At 36.9% G+C, this 19,733-nt stretch overlaps 1 protein-coding gene across 1 annotated transcript in view; it reads right to left on the bottom strand.

Annotated features, from left to right (window-relative positions):
• ABCA13 (ATP binding cassette subfamily A member 13) overlaps positions 1-19,733 on the bottom strand; it is a 202,081-nt gene that overhangs the window by 24,244 nt on the left and 158,104 nt on the right. The window contains exons 46-49 of the mRNA XM_074576273.1: positions 18,632-18,885; positions 18,152-18,344; positions 16,723-16,832; positions 6,805-6,955 (exon numbers count right to left, since the gene is read on the bottom strand). Of these exons, the coding sequence (XP_074432374.1) occupies positions 6,805-6,955; positions 16,723-16,832; positions 18,152-18,344; positions 18,632-18,885 (708 nt within the window). The remainder of the gene's footprint in view (positions 1-6,804; positions 6,956-16,722; positions 16,833-18,151; positions 18,345-18,631; positions 18,886-19,733) is intronic.

The raw sequence follows: 19,733 nt of genomic DNA, 5'->3' as shown, positions 1-19,733 counted from the left end.
GTACAAGGAGAGAAAGCCTGGCAAGTCCACTGCTATGGGAATTGTGCAAGACAAGGTTTACTTCAGGTAAAAAGAGAGGGGTGGGGAATCATTTGCTGCTGCTTTGAACGCGTAGAGCTTCCAAGATAAACCTTGCAGATCCTTGCAGTACACACCACAATCTGGCTTGGTATCTAGATACGCTCCTTTGGTGCACAATGTATCAAATTGCAACAGAGTTGGAGCTGAACCGCATCAGAAACATAAAGGCAGAAGGATTAGCCAGCTTTCTTACTCCTAACGATTTCCCAGCTGCACCTAAAAAAATCTCCTATTCCTGCTATCCTCCTCAACCCTTACATTTCAAAGTAGCACTGCAGAGCGTGCTTCAATGAATATAAGAATATAGAGCTCATTCTTCTTTCAAGAAATGACCCCAAACCTTTTTCTCTTTTCTTTAATGTATATCATTAATGTATATCATAAGATTTCTGGTAATAACAGTCTCAGCTAAATCAATATGACCTAAACAACAACAAAAATGTCATTGGAAATATTATGTATTAGGTGTATTGTGGAGTAGCCTACACATCTCCATTATAACTTCATTTGTCTGTATAACCAGTGGTATCTTGCGGTTTGTAACATGGTGTGCTATAAAGGAAAAATGAAAATCCCTCTTAAACTACTTTAAATGAAATTCAGAACTGAACACGTGACAAATCTTCATATACACACAATTATGCAAGAGATTTACAATTCTAATGGTTTCCTTCCTTTAGTGAATGTGAGATATATACACAAGCACCTTCTCTCCCCCCTTGTCATATTCATCATGATGTTCTATTTCTGGTTTCAATTACTTTCAGCAGTGAAGAGTGAGGAGATACATCAATTTATTTAGCAAGTTGGTAACACTGAGACCAAATTAAAAGACACAGAGTTATATGCAAATATATGCATTGTGAGTGCACTTCAACCGTAAAGGTGTTTTACACCTAGTCATGGCTGTAGTAGTGCATTTAAACCCTTTCCTTCCATCTCTCCCCAAATCCAGATTATAACAGACTTTACATCTATCAGCTAACGATTTCCCTATTTTGCAATATTCCTTAAAATTATTTAGTTTTCCCTCATGGGTTCTAACATCTTTAGCAAAAGTTATTTTTCCCCACATTAATTTGGACTAGTTCCCCTAACTTTGGAATAGGCACTGGAACGAGCCCTTCAATCTGTAAAGTCTAAACCAAATCTTCCAATACTTTCCGCATTTTCCTAAAGACTATGTTCATTCCAGAAGAGGCAGTGAGGTAACTTGAATTTCTGCCCGCGTACTCAAGTACTTATTCAAGTAAAAAGTGAAGTGGTACTGAGATTCTTCAGTTAGTATGGCTTCCAGAAAAACTTGGAGTTAGCGAAGACTCAATCTATTAGAAGACTAGAAATGTAGTAGCATGTCCATTCTGACTTGAAAGGCTGTATGCAGCAGTGTATTAATTTTGCATAATTCTTGACAAAATAAATACACTGTATAACTTCTTGCTATTTTATTTTGAACAAACCCTCATAAAGCAAACCTGACTAATACTGAAAATGTGTATCACACCTAGTACAAATGATAATAAGCATGGGATGAATTCTGGAGTCATCTGAAAAATAACTATACGCTTGTTCACTATAATAGTTGTTCAAAGGGTCAGGTTGTGAGTAAGTGAATGCAGTGTGCTTTAAACATCCTAAATAACAATCATTCATCAATTCCACACCAAATAGTATTCATTCTGCTTCAGAGTAAACTCAGAATTGTTAGATTTCTGACATTAGGAAAGCACGTACTCATGGTAAAACTTCTAGGGGAAAATAGTTATTTATCCCAGAATTTTATAGAACTGTACACACTAATTCTGCTTGGGGTCCAAAAAAAAGCAAGCATGCAAAGAATAAATGAATTTACAAATTCCTGTTTCCAGCAGCTATAGAATTTAACATGTAAGGAAGCCAATGAGATTCCAGTCAGTGCAAAAATCTTCCTGAATAAAGAGAAATCATACTGACATTCCAAGAAGTTGCCTCTGAGGGCCTGATGAAGCTTATTTTGAGTTTTGTAGCACAAGTTTCAATGCAAATGAGAGATTTCATTTAATTACATCCTTCCTGGGGCCTACTCTTTATCAGGGAGTATAATGACAGGACACGGGGTAACGGCTTCAAACTGAAAGAGGGGAGATTTAGATTGTACATCAGGAAGAAATTCTTTCCTGTGAGGGTGATGAGGCACTGGAACAGGTCGCCCAGGGAAGCTGTGGATGCCCCATCCCTGGAAGTGTTCAAGGCCAGGCTGGATGGGGCTTTGAGCAGCCTGGTCTAGTGGGAGGTGTCCCTGCCCAGGGCAGGGGGTTGGGACTAGATGATCTTTAAGGTCCCTTCCAACCCGAACCGTTCTGTGATTCTGTGAATGTTGTGTTACCATTTCATATTTTTTAACAAGCTGTATGCTGTCTTTTGGAACAAATTGAGAGATTGAAACTTGATATATTAAAAAAATAAAAATAAGAATTTAAAACACTATGTTAACGTGGTACCTGTTGAGATAGTCCAAAAGCTCTACTCTATCTAACTTTCCCAGTTTTGTAGCAAAAAGAAACTTTCAGAGCAGATTCGGGAAGTAAAGTAAAACTCCACATTGCATGAAGCTTAACATTGGTAGCAAATGACCCATTTTTTCTCCTCCTTTCCCATTCAGTTAATTACTGTTTTGGAGCATTAAGTGCACTCAACTTTATGCCAGGCACTTAACTCCTGCTGCTGATAAATCTGCCTAGCAAAGGGTTTGATCCTTGAAGTTAGTGCTTCAACAGATTACTGCAGCAGCAACGCATCCTGTAAGTCACCTGCCTGCTTGCCGATTGATTAAAAAACAAAGTGAATGTATGTTGCTTTCCACATCAAAACTGTGTACTCTCTAGAATATGTGTGTGTGTGCACATTAGCATAAACACTCACTGGTAAACATTGGGAGGCAGGCTTGGAGCGCCGTATCATAGGCAGGAGGGAATGAGAAAACAACAGCGTACATTTCCATACAGCTGCTATTCCAAAGCATTCCCAGGCCTTATTTTCTTTATAGGCAACTCAAATGCACACTTTCTCCAGGCACCAGCCATTTCTGAGTTGAAACACGGCAGCTGTTCAACACTTGACAGCAATGCCACACAGTCAGGAGGGCCTGCAGACAAAACATTTTTTCTTTCCTTCGAGATAGCTGCATTTCAGTTTTTGATGAAGGTAAACCAGAGCAGCTAAATATTATTTGCAGGAGCCCTTTAGTGCCTCGATCGCAAGCATATGGTAACAAAGCCTGCTCTGCAATTTATGCAGACAAAAAAATTAGGGCAACTGAAAGAACAAACAGTCTCTATATCACGAATGTGAAACTAAGGCCCAAAGGCTGCCTATAAGAATAGTCTAAACCTATACCTAGATCATCTAAGGTCCAGGATAATCAGAAGATTAACATTTACTTTCTCCCAGTGCACCACAGTAACATAACTCATCTCTAAATAATGCAGAATTGATTTTGATTCACTTGAAGCAGGACCTGTATGTGAATTACCACGCCATTTGAGGAACTGTCTCCCAAATGATTTTGAGAACTGCCATTGGAGTAGCTGTGTACTAACTGCCCAGATAATAGATGGATCTGAGCATAAAGTGGAAGCTCTTATGTACAGCAATTATTCCTAAGTACTTTTGCAATTTAAATGGGTATTATGAATGCCAGATATTTGAGAGAGAGGAGTATTCTCACGTTATCTACAGAGAAAGTATACAAAGCCAGGTTACCCTTGTGGCTCTTCACCAAATACAGACAGGAGACAGCATTTGCAGCAGTGTTCTTTTACATATGCACACGCAGAGAGACACCCTGCAGGCACAGCATACAAATCTGTTGGTATCATCCTGCTCATCACAATCTGGAAAACTTCCCAGGCACCTGAGAAAAGCTCAGTGCCGCATGGGACAGTTTGCTTATGAACTCCAGGTCCTTTAGCACACCACAGATCTCTCTCCATTCTCAAGCTTCTGTGTAGCTCCTGCTCCTCATCCCCCAAAATGGTTGCTGCTGGGAGGCCAAATGACCTGAAGGAGTCACAAATCAAGCAGTGACAGCAGGATTTATGTGCACACGTGCGCACAGACGCACTCTACTCTTCTACCTGGTGTTGACAGGGCTTGCGCAGAGTGTAAGATTAAAGCATTAACAGCCCATTGTAATGCCTGGATCAGTTCACGCTTCTCAAAGCTACTGCCTCCAGTTGTCTGCACATGAGGTGTTACCAATAAGGTGGTGTCTGCCGGTGCCACCTGAACAGCTTTTCCTCACACCTGTGAGTACTGAAATAAAACAATAGCTAAGAGTCTGTGACTCCAGGAGTCAGAAAGGTAACGCAGCACTAAAAGCCCCACATGGCTCTCACTCAGATGCACCCTCTTGCCAAATTCAAGTCGGTATAGAAGTAATTCTTTCAATAAGGCTGAGGCAACTATTTTATCTGTGGGGAAGTCCTTCTTAGCCTACATCATAGGCTCATTCCTAGTCCATTTCTCTCTCCGAGGATCACCATCTGCCTGGATTTATGTGCTTCAGCCTATTCACAAATGGGGAGTATGCTTATGCTATACCCTGGAGTGAGCTTGCTGAGAGCAATACTGTAGGTATACAGCCCAAAGTACGCGAGTTAAGCGAGTACCACAAAATTTAATTAAAACCATGTATTTCTATCATTCAAGTGCTTCTGAAATTTCCATTCTTCGTAGGGTGTCTTAAAAACTGCTTCATTTATAGTACATGCTGTACCATTTGGACACATGCATTGCAAGAATATATTGTCTTTTCTTATGAAAATGCTAAGACAGAAAAGCTTAAAAGCCATGTTTAGAGCATTTTAAGAGCACTGCTGCATAACTAAACAAACAAACTTTGGTTCCTGTTTTAAATTAAACTTAGGACCAAAAACATTCAATAACATGCGTAAGGTGTATGGATATTTAACAGCATCCTTTTGAATGACTACAAAGCTGTAGAGGAGATGCCAGAATCTGTTGCCACCCTTGCGTCTATTAAAGCGCCACGATAATAGATGCTAGTTATGATAGGCTTTTAGCCCAACTGTTAGAGAGGAGCTGTCAGTTCATGGAAAAAACAGGTAATTATAGTTGAGGGGTTTAGTGCAATAACGATTATCCATTAATATATTTCCTTTAGATCAAGGGAAACATATTCAAGTTTTCAGTACTCTCTGGTACTCAGAATCAAAAACTACCACCGATGAATGACGAAGAGCAAGCAACTAAATAAAAGACTCTATGATGATTTCTAAGCAGCCTGAAAGAAAGGTACTGTTAAACTAGTCAGTTAAAAGTCCAGCCAGGACAGGATACTGCCCAAGAGAAGGGGAAAAGACTTGTAAGAATTTTTTATTTACCCCCAGCCTCATATCTAGAAACACTCAAATGATTAGCTTAAGACAGGAAACATTAGAAATATAGTCTGTCCTGATGCTATTATTGCGGCACGATGGCAGTTTTTTTCTGAATGCTCAATGTCCCATTGTAGGAATCATACCTTTTTCTGGAATAGTACCTAGCTGCTGGGGGAAAAAAAAAAAAAGAGGTGCAAAGAACCAGAAGGCGGCCCCCTGTCATATACAGACAAGGAACTGACTGTAAACTACTTAGCTGACCCTGAGGCAATAGCCATGAAAATTATGTGTAGGTAGGAAAAAAAAAAAAAAAAAAGAAGAGATATTTCAGTTACATGCAGGTTTGCTTCTAGAAAAACGAAAAGGAAGTAAACAGGCAGCATTCTGGAGGTTACAAGAACAATCTTAGAGCCATAGCAACTACATGGGACCAATCTATACAGCAGGAATGACAAACACTGATTTCATATCACACTTCAGTTTTCTTATGTTAATAGAGGTGCAACTAAGCACAATAGACCGAGCTGCTCAAGGCCAGGTCAGATTAGAAACTTCTGTCTGCAGAGACAGAAAACCCCCCCCACATTCATTTGGTACTTCATTTCTGGTATTGGCTGACTGATTGCCTCATTACAGAAAAAGAGCACTGTTTGCTGGTCAGCACAGCTACACCTGTATCTGCAAATTCAAAGCCTCTCAGGGACATTCACAGATATTGTCATCATCTATGCTAGTAAACTCTTCTAAGATTTTCTGACATGGGTTTGGTCTCTTTTCTTTGGACAGCCTCAAGCCTGATATGGCAGCTGGAATATTTTAGAGATGCTCCCAGTAGGCAATTGCAATACAGCCATTATCTTGTGAAGTTTAAGACGTTTACTAGCAGCATCCCGACAGCTGTCATCTCAGCAGATGTTTGGTTTATTTATATAATCATTCAACAGTTTTTAATCCCTTCAGAATTTAATCCCATCTCTGAAGAAGAGTTTTTCATAGGTGCATGACTCAGAACCTGCCGTGTTCCCTCACAGTTCTCCAAGTGTAATAATGAAGGTGTTGAACCATTCATAAATTTCATTTCCTTCAGAGTTTTTGTGCCTGAGATTTCATTTGCATTAGTGTTATTTTACTATCTTCAGTGACATTATTGTGTTTTGAACTGGCTTAACAGACAGAAAAAAAATGCATATGGTTTAAGTAAAGTAGTAGTAATGAAAAATTACTAAAGCAGTTAAGATGAAATATTAGATATTCTCTCATGTAAAAAAAGTATAATTGTTTTATAAACTCCATAGCCCAACCTGGCTTCAGCTCCCCCTGCAAATCTATTCTGGATAGTTACCTTAGGGATATCCTGTTTTGGAATTCCACGCAGTGTGCAGTAATAATAAAGATGCTCCCAACCCGTTAAAAGTTCATCCAGGGCATCTTGCTGTGGACAATAGCCAATGAGAATGCCTTCAGAGCTAGCGGACAGTATATCCATTTCAGACCTGTTTAAAGAAAAAGCAAAAGACTTGAACGTTGTTTAAAAAACCCACAGCCCTGGGTTTCACCCTCAGTACACACAGTCTTCAAGACAAACACACTTACCCTCAACTCCATAGGTAAATGAGTTTGAATCTCTTTGCTATGATCCCTTACGGTAGTACCACCCACACGCCATGCATGCATTTTGTCCCTTTCAGTTTAGCACTGCCACCCATGCGTCACTGTTCTAACGGTGTGCGTGTCAAGGTGAACAGATCAATGCAGGAGGAGGACAGATCTGTGAGAATTAATTCTTACCAGGTTTACCTCACTCATCTCTTTGGTAGACCCTGCTCTAAGAAGACATATTTCAAAACCATACCGCATGCATTACATTCAATATTAAAGGGGCGGTAGTTAGAGAGAGAGAGGGCAATGTTGCTATGTGTTCTTTGTGTGGCTGTGCACGCACATACACATGCATGCATTCTCTAAACAAGAGTAAAACAAAACACAGAATATTGAAGCCTAGTAGGTTAAAAGACAATACAGGGAAAAAAATACAAAATTATCCTGATTTAAGAGACTTTGGCCATCACTTTGTAGCTGTGCAGCATTACTTGAAATTATATTCATTGCTAAGAAGCAAGCTTGATTGCAAGGGTGTCTCATTACCCATAATGACACTAAATCTATCCTATTTATTCCAACATTTAATTCAACATTCAATGATGCTAATTTACATGTACAGAAAAGACCTGTCAAAATTAAGATACTTAATAAAAAAAAAATCTGAGCTTTGAAAGAAAAAAGTTTTTAAAAGGTTCTGAGTAACAGAATGGTTTTCCCCCTAGTGGTTTTCTACGTTTCTGGTTAAGAGAACTAAATATATGATTAATCATTTAGACACAAAGTAAATGTATTAAATGCAGGATCTACAAATACCAGCAGTAGTGAAAATATAAATATGTATCTCCTGTTAACAAGATTCAGGAGTCTGGGGAGAAAAAGAAAACACAAATTCTGCATTTTACATAATGAACCACAGCATCAAAACATATTTTAATGCTATCAAAAGATAAATTATCATGATTATGACAAACCTTGCTGGGGACTAATTAGAATGGTCCTTTGCTTTTAACAACAAAGATATAAAACTTTAGTATCTTTGAAGCTTTGGATGGTGCCAAGGAAGTTAACTGCCTGTAAACATCTCTCTAGACAAAGACTTGGCAAAAAAAGAAAGGGGGTGATAGGGGAAAGAGGATACCAGAAGAGTACTTCCTCATTAATTTATATCCACTTATAGGTTATTTTAAATGAAGTATATACAGAATTTTTACCAGCTCAGTTTCCAGACATACCTAAATCAAATTAAATTATTTTTAAGGTCATCTTTACCATAAGATATAGATGGATGTCGATCTTTTTGCATAAAGTGTCAGTAGTGGTGGATTCCTTATTTAATGAACTATAACATAGTGAGACACTACCAACAGTGAAACACTATCTAGATGCTGCTGAACACAGAGATGTCTGAGATTTGTTTTACTAAGGAAGATTCAGACACGCTAACAAGGTTTCCTTTTGGTGCAGCTGCTGTCTTCAGAGAAACAAGTGACTGGACTTTTGGTAATATGCCAAGTTCAGTCACAAGAGAACAAATCTCACTCAGGGGTAATTTCAGGAGCATTCACTCAGCATGAACCCAGTAGCTGGATAAGATACATCTAGTCTGGAAAGGGTCCATACCATGAAGAACAAAAAATAAGTATGCATGGCTGCAAAAAATAACAGGCATCTAATGTTCTTTGGTTAGAACTATATAAGACAATAGTCACTCAGTTTGCGTCAGGAAATAAAAACACATCAGTGGCCCTGGTGGTAGCTGTACAGATACGATTTTAGTGTTGTGCTTCCTCTATAAAGCACACAGCCTTAGATGAACAATATGCCACCCACTGACCTTTAGCTTTCATAAAGGAAGAGTACAATGAGAATGGATCATTTAATATTCTTACTCAGTTTGGTCTTATCTTGCAACTTTATCCATTAGTGCTGACCTTGAACACTTAAGGAGTTCCCATTAATAAAGAGATTCTAATGTATTCACTAAAGAACTCATGGACCTAATTTTTTTCCTTCTCTGTATCTGTCAAAGCAGAAAATAATCTGACCAGAAGAAAAAAACAAACAAAAAACACAACATATGAGGATTCTAAGACTGAGCAATATGATTGAGTAGATTTCCAAATCAAAAAACTGGAGAACATCCCTTCAGTTTTATTTAGCCAGGTCCTAAGCTTTTTCTGAATAGTAAAAGAACAGGTGAAAGAAAAAAACAGCATAATTTTTAATTATAGTACATAACTTACAACAGAAATCTCCCCTCATCTCTGGAAATTGATTTTCCTTGAAATTCAGTTAATCTTTCAGATTTCATTTTCATGTGTCTAAATGAAATGAATGTTTCAAGTAGCGATGGCATGATATCAGAAAACTTTTTCACTAAATGATATACTGTAAATGCTTTTTTCCCTTTAAAAAAAAATCTGATGCCATTCATTAAACTAATTATAATCCTCTACTTCCTTAAACATCTTCATACATGATGTAATCAGAATCAAATTGGAAACATATTTTTTAATATTTTCTGAAATATAGATCAGCATGCAGCAAAATGCTGATATATTTTTTTTTTCCTTGAGCTAGGAAAAACCAGACATTTGTTTTCTGCTCTTTTATTATCAACATGCTAGCATTGCTCATTAGGCCATTCATATTATCAACAGGAAGAAAAAAATCATCTCGTTTTATACATAAAGAGAGAAAGCACATGTAAGTACAGATTACAACCCCTCACCCTCTCAGCCTTTTTTTCCGTAGTACAGTAGACACAATGAATTCTAGTGTAATATCTAAAAACTATAGGCAGGAACCGAGACTTTTAAACTAATACAGGACTTTCTGTATCATTATAAAAACACTCAGAATTATCTTTAAATTCTGTTAGTAACTTTGGTTCTTTGGTTACATATCCTGATCAAATTAAAACATAGAACTAACACGGAACATGAGTTTTATCCTTCCTAGTGAAGACTTAATTTTTAGACTATATTGTTATGTTTGGTCAATACTTTCACTTACTATTTAATTTTACCTTTAAAGTGGAACAGCTGCAAAAAAAAACCCAAAACAACAGAACATGTCCAGTAAACTGTATATGTTAAACAAGATTTTGAAGTTGCGAAATTACATTTCTAGTACACTTTCCGAAAATGTCAATAGAATGTACGGCATCCTCAATAAAACCAGCAGAGTCTAGCACTTGGAGCATGGAAGATATTGTATTCCATTCCTTTCTATGTGGTTTGGTCTCCATTTATACAGTGAGAATAATGATATTTTGGTGCAAATCACCCTGAAAGAAATCCAGGACTCAAGGAGGCTTCCATAAGTTTGGAGTTCTTATCTTACAGAGTTTTGTACTAATCATGAAAGAAACTTGCCAGACTTGCAAAATACCAGGGATAAAAATCTAATCTCTGAGTGAACAAAAGTTTTGATTCAAAGCTGTTCCTCCACTGATCATTTTAAGGCCTTTTACATCGATCCATTTCTTTCATGCATTGAAAGAAAGCCCTGAAATTTGATTCCAGCCCCGAAGGCTACATTGGGGTGGCATGGGGCACTCCAGTCAGAAAGCCCTTCCTGGGCACTGAAAAGAAACGGAAACACTGGAACGAGTGAGAATGATGCTGGACAAAACCTGTTGCCTTCTCCCACCTGAACCGGACCTGCAGTTTCCAGAAAGCTAGGCTGGTTATCGCAAAGACTTGATTTGGTTTTTATTTGTTACAGTGTTTACTGGCAACATAGCTTACAGGTAGCTGTGGGCTGACATTCAAAGGTACGCCTAGGTTTCAAGTCCCGGAGACAACTTAGTACCCTCAATATCAGCCTTATGTCTGTTTTTGGAAAAATTGTTTCACTATTGACTCTGCTGTGCACTTTGCTTGTCTTTTGTATGCTTTTTCTGCAGTATTGGAATGCAGTTAAAATAAAAGCAGTGATATATATGGTACTTACAATGGCTTCTGTAGAGATATAAATTCCATTAATGAGTCAAAATGAAATATAAATGTACAAATTGCAAAAGTAGTTAGACATTCCATTGTGCTCTTAACTGCACATTCAATTTGGTGCATACTAATGCTCAATTAACAATATAAAAAATCAAGGTTAAAATATAATTAATTTAACTGTAGCTTAGTTATAATTAAACTAATTATACTGATATACGGTGTAACAACAGCTATCTCAGCCATTATATTGATGTAAATTTATTCTGCCTTTCAAGTAAAGCTATTTGAATTACATTTTTAATTATTTATCAAGCTGAATATCATAACTATCAAAAGAGTCCAAGTTCTAGCTATAAAGAAATATTTAACTTTCCCCTCTTCGGAAAGCAGTTCTTTGGTCCTATGACGTCTTAGGCCAACAGCTGAGAAGACTGACACTTAATTCAAATGGGATGGGGAGCTGCTGTCATGGAGAATCTCTCTGTGCGGGAGGAAGATGAAATTCATGGGAGATAATTTCATTACAGGAGGAAGACTGCCAAATGCTTCAGGACTCAGTGGGGCAACTTATGAACAAGACAACACCCGTCTAATCTATTTCTTCCTCTATGCACCCCACTGCAAGTGAGACTTTGCCCTAAAGTCAACTCTATTCAGCAAACTACAACGGCAAAGACTACAAAAAATAGAGTGCCAAAAAGGCAAATAAACCACTAGTCACATCATTCGTTATTTTACATTGACCTTGACATGACATTTAAAAGGATTTTGACACTTTCTCTTCCAAGCTGTGTTTAGCCCTTCTAAGTTTAGGGAGGCTTTATGACACAGAGCCAATGAAGAAGGTTTAGACACAAATATGGAAAGGGGAAGAAAACAAAGAATGGCCAAGCTACACACAAAAAAAAAAAAAGTGGAACAGATGTACAATATCTGCTGATACATCAGCCTAGCAGAGATTCAAAGAGTATGAGGACTCACTTTGTTCTCCTTTGCTTTACCACCTTGTTAAGAGTCAGCTTTTCTTAGTACATATTTAATACAGACCTTACTTCTTCAAGCTATTTGACAGAAAAAGTAACTACAAAAATGTTTATAATTTTATACACCAGCTTTCATTTAGCCAGCTCATGCACTGACGGCAATCTAGTTATGGCAGTAGAGCTAAGCATAAGATAATTTGAGTCCATTTGTGCTCTTAAAGAGGAACAGCTGTGCTACAGAGAACACAAAACCCCCTTGTAAATGTCAAGCAGACCATGCAGTTAACTATTGCACGTATTTAATCTTGGTAACTCCTTTGTATGGATGTTGTTCAAAAGCCAGAGTTTCCTATTGTCTTATGGCACCATACTTTATAAATACAGGTAAGTAAATTTATTAAAATACTCTCCTTTCTAGTAATTTTCCTTTTGGCTTTTAGTATTTCTGCCCTTTATGAGAGGGACTGCTGGTACTTCAGCATCAGTATTTTATTTCCACATCTTCCAAAGGAATTGTTTCAATGCTGCTTCTTCCTTTGGCACTCTTTAATATTGGGGCTGCTAATATCCTTAATATGGAGACACACTGTCTATATGGTAATTATTTTTCTGTTTCATTTCAACAGATATGTCACTGACAATTGCTAACTGACAATGTTAATGAAGCACACAAAATAATAAAACAGGCAAGATCCCATGTGAACGGCATTTTGGTATTACCTTCACAAGACTGGCTGTTGGTGATAAATTCCAGTTATTTCTTTTACCGGACTATCTTTATCACACCACAGTTACAACCAGAACAGGACTGCAAAGGTTAGAAGTTGCCTAAAAACATTTTTTTGCAGTAGGATATGAAAATTAAAAAAAAAAAAAAACCAACAGGTTTTTGGCAGACTGCTCAGATTGTATACTATAAATGTGCAATTTCCATGTAAATGGTAAGATACAAAGTTTAGGCACACAGTGAATTTAAAGTATCTATTTAATTTTTAGTGTATCAAAAAGAGAAAAGATTAATAAAAACAGATCAGAAGCCGCTCCTTTCCCAAAAGAATGCCCCCATCAAGAAGAATGCCAGGAAACCCTGATTTGCAGAAGAGATGAAGTTGGCTCTAGCATTTAATAAACATTCCTGTTTAATAACACCCCATTTTATGAACCTCAGTGATACTGAAAACTGTTACATAACTTATAGCTTTTATGCATTTTATGAAGCTTTTATGAAAACAGACACACTTTTCTCTCAGATTCTTCGGAATAAGCTCCTTTTTTGTGGTATTAAACATTCAACAAACAAATAACCTAGAGGCCAACGAATCTTTTATAAGTACTTGAAGATATTGTGGATCTGCTCTTCTGCCCTGTTTAAAAGGCAGCTGCTGCTCAGAAGTGCATTTTTCTTATTTTCTTTGAGACTCTAGCAGGAGTTCCCTGAATACAACTTACAATCAATGTGCGAGGCGCTTTCGATATAACCCCATGCATATCCAAGATGTTTTAGGTTGAACTTCCCAAAATTCTACTCTGCAATTCAACATGCACTTTTGAAAAAGCTCATCTTCCATTTCTAGTCCTCTGTGTTTGTCTAAAAGTACAAAATTCAAGGCTGTTTTCAGTGCACCTGCCTCAAAGAGACACTTCTGACTTCATTTTAAATTCAGTGAAAGGATTAAAATTGCAATCAGGAAAATGTATATATGGTTTTGTTTGGGGTTTTTTTTTGTTTTGTTTTTAAAACCAGGAACTTTCAAGCATAGTTATTCAAGGAAACAAACTATTATGAATTAAGGATTATCTGCATGGAGTTACATCAGTTAGGTTCTCCAATATTTACAATAATAATTTTGCATACTCATTTCATTATTTGATTGTGAAATATGCATCATAAAGGATCCATCAAATTATAGTATCCTGTCCTTTCAGGGTCACAGAGGACAAAAAGTTGTGTTCCTTCCAGTCAAACTCACCAAAGATGGAATCTACATCTAGCTGCTGCCCAAATTATTAATCAGGAATTACTATCAGAGGTAATGTCTCTATGGAAGCTGCTTCACAACACAGATTTTAAACAAAGAAATCTAGATCTGTGGTGCAGCAAATGGTCTGCAGCTGTGTCCATCAACTGCTTTCTTCAGCTGACTCTCTTCCTCTCTGCAAGGAGTACCAGGCTTTTCAGCACACTACTGGAGTATGACAAGGAGAAGACTTCTTCCCATAATATCCCCCTTCCTCCATTTATCGCAGGTGAAAATATAAATCAATCGACCTAAAAGTCCCTGGGATGAGTAACTTTAGTGATTCTTCAACTCTTGAGGAAGGGTTCTCCAGACTTACTATGGTTATGATCTTACCTATGGAGGAGTCAACGAGAGCCCCCTAGTGATTTTCAGTAGTACAGCAACACAGTGCACCACGTTGCCAAAATATGAATCAAGGAACAAAGTCAGGAATGACATAAATCTCTTCTCCCAGACTCAAAGTTGTTTTTTTCCCCAAGTTTAGCTGCTGTGTAACTGCAGCTCTTGCTTGATTTTGCCTTCTGAAGTTAGTGGTAAGTTTTGAAAACTTGGGAATATGGGTTTTACACTCACTTCAGCTACTTCGAGGACATAAAAATCCATAACCTGGATTGACACCACCATGATACAGGGTGATAATTAATGTTGTAAAGGGTATTTTGGACACTTAAATGCAAATGTCTAAGGCTCCCTCTCAAGCATCCTAAATGTATCAATTTTCACTACCTATATTTTAGTATATGGCAAATAAACTTGCATCTTAAGGTATGCTTTCATGATGGATTTATAAAACATGGTGGGGGAAATGAAAGTAGCACACATGTGCTGCAAGAGCATTTAACATACTGTTAAATGCCAGTAGCGTACTAAAGTAAACCTCAGAAGAATTTTTATCTGTTTAGCCATAGGTACATAACAACATATCTAATAAAAGGAATATGGGCATTGTGAAATTGTTTTGTGATTTTTCAAAAAGCTATCTTTAGGGGTTCTGATAAAATAAGCCATGTAATCTATAAACATAGTGTAAGTGCCAATACATGTGGTGATGAAATATATTCTTATAACTTCATATTTGCTTTCAAGTGAATATTAACATTTTGGAATTATCATACCAGATCAAATAACTTCACAAATGTAGATCTGGTACCACATTGTAAAGGGAAAGTCATATGCAATCCATGAATCCACAGGTGGGACCAAAGGCAAGTCCCATTAAAATCTATAGAAAAATATCCCTCAAAATCTAAACAAAACCTGGGAGTGTAAATACTGCCTTGAGGATGATATCTTATCAGAAATTATTACAGATTATTTTATTTATGTAGATCTCAAATACTCTTCAGACTCATGCTAAAATTCTGACTGCTATGATATCCTGGCACAAACCATTCCATCAGTTCCAGAGAACATCAAATGTTAATTTTTACCTAATTTTAAATATCTTCTGTTATTGTTGCTGTTGCTTAATATCTGCACTTTTTTGTCTTCTGTTCTGGGAAATTATAAATGAAAACAACCGTCTAAAATTCTCTATAACCACTGCAAAACCTCACTCGTATCACTCCTTAGTCTCTTAAGAATAATTTTTGCAAAATCTCTTTAGTCATTCCTTCTTCATGATTAACAATTATTTGATAGTCATTATAGGAGTTCTTTGTAATCAAATTATTTTTACACTGAATCTCTTGAAAAAAAGTTTTTATGAAAGATAATGACAAAATCGAACAAAACACACTTGAGTAAAATCCTGATTGGTAGTGGTGATGGTGTCCATTTCAAAAGAAGTCTAAATGTTCCAGAAAATTTTGTAACGACTGGAACTACTCTACATTTTGAAGTTAAATCTGCTGATCTTTGTCTTTGTAAAGAAGTGAGCAAATGCTGACATATGAAAGCAATTAATTTCTAAAATGAAGAAATCTAACCTGTCATTTTGGAAATTCCTAAATGCTTCCTTTAAAATTTTCTGAATTAAACCCTTCACCTGTCCTTCTCCAAAACACATAATTTGAAATAGACATCATTTAGGAAAAGAGAAGTTTTAAAATTTTTAACTAGCCCATCATACATTTATAAATATACATATACATTTTATTTTGGCCCGACTAAAAAATAACTACTTCCCCTCCAATTTTGCTGGGAAAAAGGGTAAATGTTGGTTACATCTAACCCAAAAAGTACATTATTCACTTAGCACTCCCATCAACATTAGCCTCAATATCACCAACACTACCTCCTTGCCTAATTACATAGCATATTGATCAAGTAATAATTAATGACTCTGAAGGACATAACTGTCAGAACACATTTTAAAATTATGCACTTGAAGCACTGCTCATCAGCCTAAGCCTGGAAACCTTTCAGTGCAGCGCTAGCATGGGGGATATACGTTCATGTATCTGGACATACTCTATGTTAAGATTTTTGCTACAATTTTAAAAGCCTCTCTGTTAAGGCTTCTTAAAGCCTACTCTTTTGCTACCAGACAAGTTTATTCTCAATTAACAGAGCTGTCAGAGGGAATTAAATAATGCTAAAATGCCTTCCTGCAGAGATATAACAGCAATAAAGCAATATACATTTAAAAGGGAACAAAAAATGTCCTTAGAGTCCAATATAAAGGACTGAAGATGCGCAGAGTCTTTGATCATTGGCATTATCAATTAGTGCTATTCTGATCAAACCCTGTGTTATTTACCCTGTAGGAGTCCTGATAACAGCACGTCCTGCAGATGGGATGATATCTCCAGTCAGCATCTTAAATGTTGTGCTTTTCCCAGCTCCATTTGTTCCCAGGAGTCCAAAACACTAACAGAGATTAAAAAATATTTAAAAAAAAGGAGCAAAAGCAATCTGCTATACTGAAAGAAATACGTAATATTAATTCTTCGACATCTTCTCCCCTTTTCATATTTCTTACTATATGTCTGTAAGATACTGCATATGGGTATACTGTATGTGCAAATTCCCTTTCCCACAGAAAATAAGTTTTCTAAAAAACCATATATATAATATTTTGATTACCCCTAATCCCTAAAAATTACTTATTTAGTATAGCCCTCCACTTAAAACCCTACCCCGTAACTAAATGAATTATTTATCCATATTATTAGTAATTGCTAGATTTGAACCAGAGGATCTCAAGCTCTATTTGAGAGCCCTGATTACCAGTCTATCGAGTCAGTATTTCTCTGGTTTTCATGATCTGCCTCACTCTGTATAAGTAAATGAACACTGAACAGCCAAGACACACGCTGCCTCTGAACAGTTATTTCAGACCCCTAGCTGCAATTAATATATGCTTAAGCTAGGACAGGATTCGTATTAAGTCTACATATAGCACTTCATCACTTTTAACATATTTGTTTCATGAACATTCTTATTGATAAATAGTCTTTAATCAGCAATGACATCCTCCTGGTTACCCCAGTCACTCGACAATTGATCTATAAATGGCAGGACGTCGCTGGACCTGTGCTGCCATGCACCAGTTTTTCATATCTTCCAATTTGCTATCAGCAACCAAGAAGAGTGTTTTCCTTATCAGTATTTCTGAAATGACTATCTGCAATTCCCAAAGGCATCAAAATCATGAAAAAAAACCCCAAATAAATAAATGATGTTCTGAAATCTTTAGGATTACCATATGCAGTGCTAAATTTCAGTTTTTTTAAAATAGTATATTAGTATATTATATGGTATATTAAAATACACTGTGATGATTTCAGCATGGGAACTACGAGTTTGCCTTGGTGACAAATTCACAATTCAGTCCACAGTTTACAATTGAGCTAGGTATTCTTGGCTTTCTGTTCAGACACTGAACTGCTATATTATCTACTTGGTTTTTATGTTAGCCTATAAACCAGTAACTTGGTAAAGATAAGCAAAAAGAAAAAATTAAACTCTGATGACTTTGTAAGCCAAAAACCAAGTGAACAGTTGCTTCTTAAACACCACCACAGCTTCTGCTTTTGTCCAGTTATTGATTTTCAGAAATTACTACAATTGAAATTGTTCTACCACTACCTAGAGATCTTTGATTGTAGACATCCTGAGTATGTCTGAACAACTAATTGCTCAGAATGAAGTGTTATTTTCTGAAAGGAAAAGAAAGACCTCTTTACCTCTCCCCTTGGTATTCCCAAGCTTATGCTTTCCACAGCTGTGTTCTTCTTACTGAAACCTCCATAACACTTCCTGAGGTTGTACAGGAGGAGGAGATCATTACCAGTTCTTCCACCAAAGAGTCGCTGTCGCTCCATTTCTACATCAACATCTTCTGAAGGGCTAGCCATGCTGTTAATTGAACACTGACCCCTAAAACAGAAGTTGATAACAAATGACACATAGCAAATTGGACATCGCTGTACTCTGGATAACTTTGTTTTACTTCCCGAGTTGCAATCCCTTAAAGCTTGAAGATCAAATCTCAGCAGAATTCAAGGGAAAGAGCAACTACTTGTATTTTTTCTCCAGTTTCCACTAATTCAGGTACACCACGTTATCAGAAGTATTTATCTTCAGGTGTTCAAAGGAATCCACCATTTTCTTTCTTTAAAAATTAGTTCAGTGTCCACTATGGCAGAATACAAATGGTAACACACCTTGGTTTCTGGAGGAGATCCCAATGAAGAAAAAGCCGTAAAAGAAGAAGTAGTGTTCCCTGCAGAGCCATTTCTATAAAAATCCAGCCCAGGAAATTCATCTCAAAGGGGCTCACATATGAATCTATTCCAAAGTTTCTGGTCAGGTCAAACTTGATCTGATTGTAGGAAAGTTCTATTAAACCCTGGCCTAAGCAGAACTGTGGGAATACAATGAATGCCCATTTGAGGATATTGTAGATGTCCTGAAAACTCTGTATTAAGATTCAGAAGGGGAGGAGGGTGGGGAAGGAAAAGAAAAAAGAAAGGAAAACATTAGCTTTCTCCAACAGGATATTAAGCACACTTACATAGCTGGATACAGCATTCAACTCTTAGTCAAGGTGAACTGATTCCAGAAGAGCATATTGTGAACTATTTTGGGGCTGGGTTCCTCTCTTCTTGTATTTTAGAGTGTCTGGGGCCTTCGGATTCTAATTTTAGTCAAGGTTCACAGACAGCAACAAAACAGATGTGGCCATGATCATTCTATTTACTTAAAATTTTAATATTTGAATGCAATTAATTCTAAATCACCAATTTAAACCCAAGTCAACAACAAATCTCCCTCCAAACTTGAGTGACATGTAATCCAGATTTGACTCCAAACATCAAGTTTTGACCTGGTACATGCATAGATATTCAGATACTCATACACATTCTGAATCTCTTCTCTGTCAAGCTGCTTAACTACCATTATGACTAATGAAAATTACATACATGGAATGATAATGCGTATTACTATTCATACAGTGCATTACAGATCCTAGGAATATGCAGCTTATCTCTTATGTCAATATTATTCAAACACATTTTACAATGCATATAATCTATTCAATGGACTAGAACAGCTCCCATTATGTGCCAATTACAACTTAATGGTCTGGAAAATGTCAAGGTTTCAATTAACACTGGTTTTCCATTATTACCGCACTATTTATTTATTGTTATGAAGAAGTTAAAATTCAAGATGGTAACAAGCAATATGGTACACACTAGGACAGAAAAATCATGAATGTTTAAACCACAAATTTTTCTTCTGGAAAAAACCTTGCCCGTGTGT

This window comes from Larus michahellis, chromosome 2 (assembly GCF_964199755.1).
Source record: "Larus michahellis chromosome 2, bLarMic1.1, whole genome shotgun sequence".
Lineage (NCBI taxonomy): Eukaryota > Metazoa > Chordata > Aves > Charadriiformes > Laridae > Larus > Larus michahellis.
Note: the sequence above shows the minus strand (reverse complement) of the source record. Positions and strands in the feature narration are given on the sequence as shown.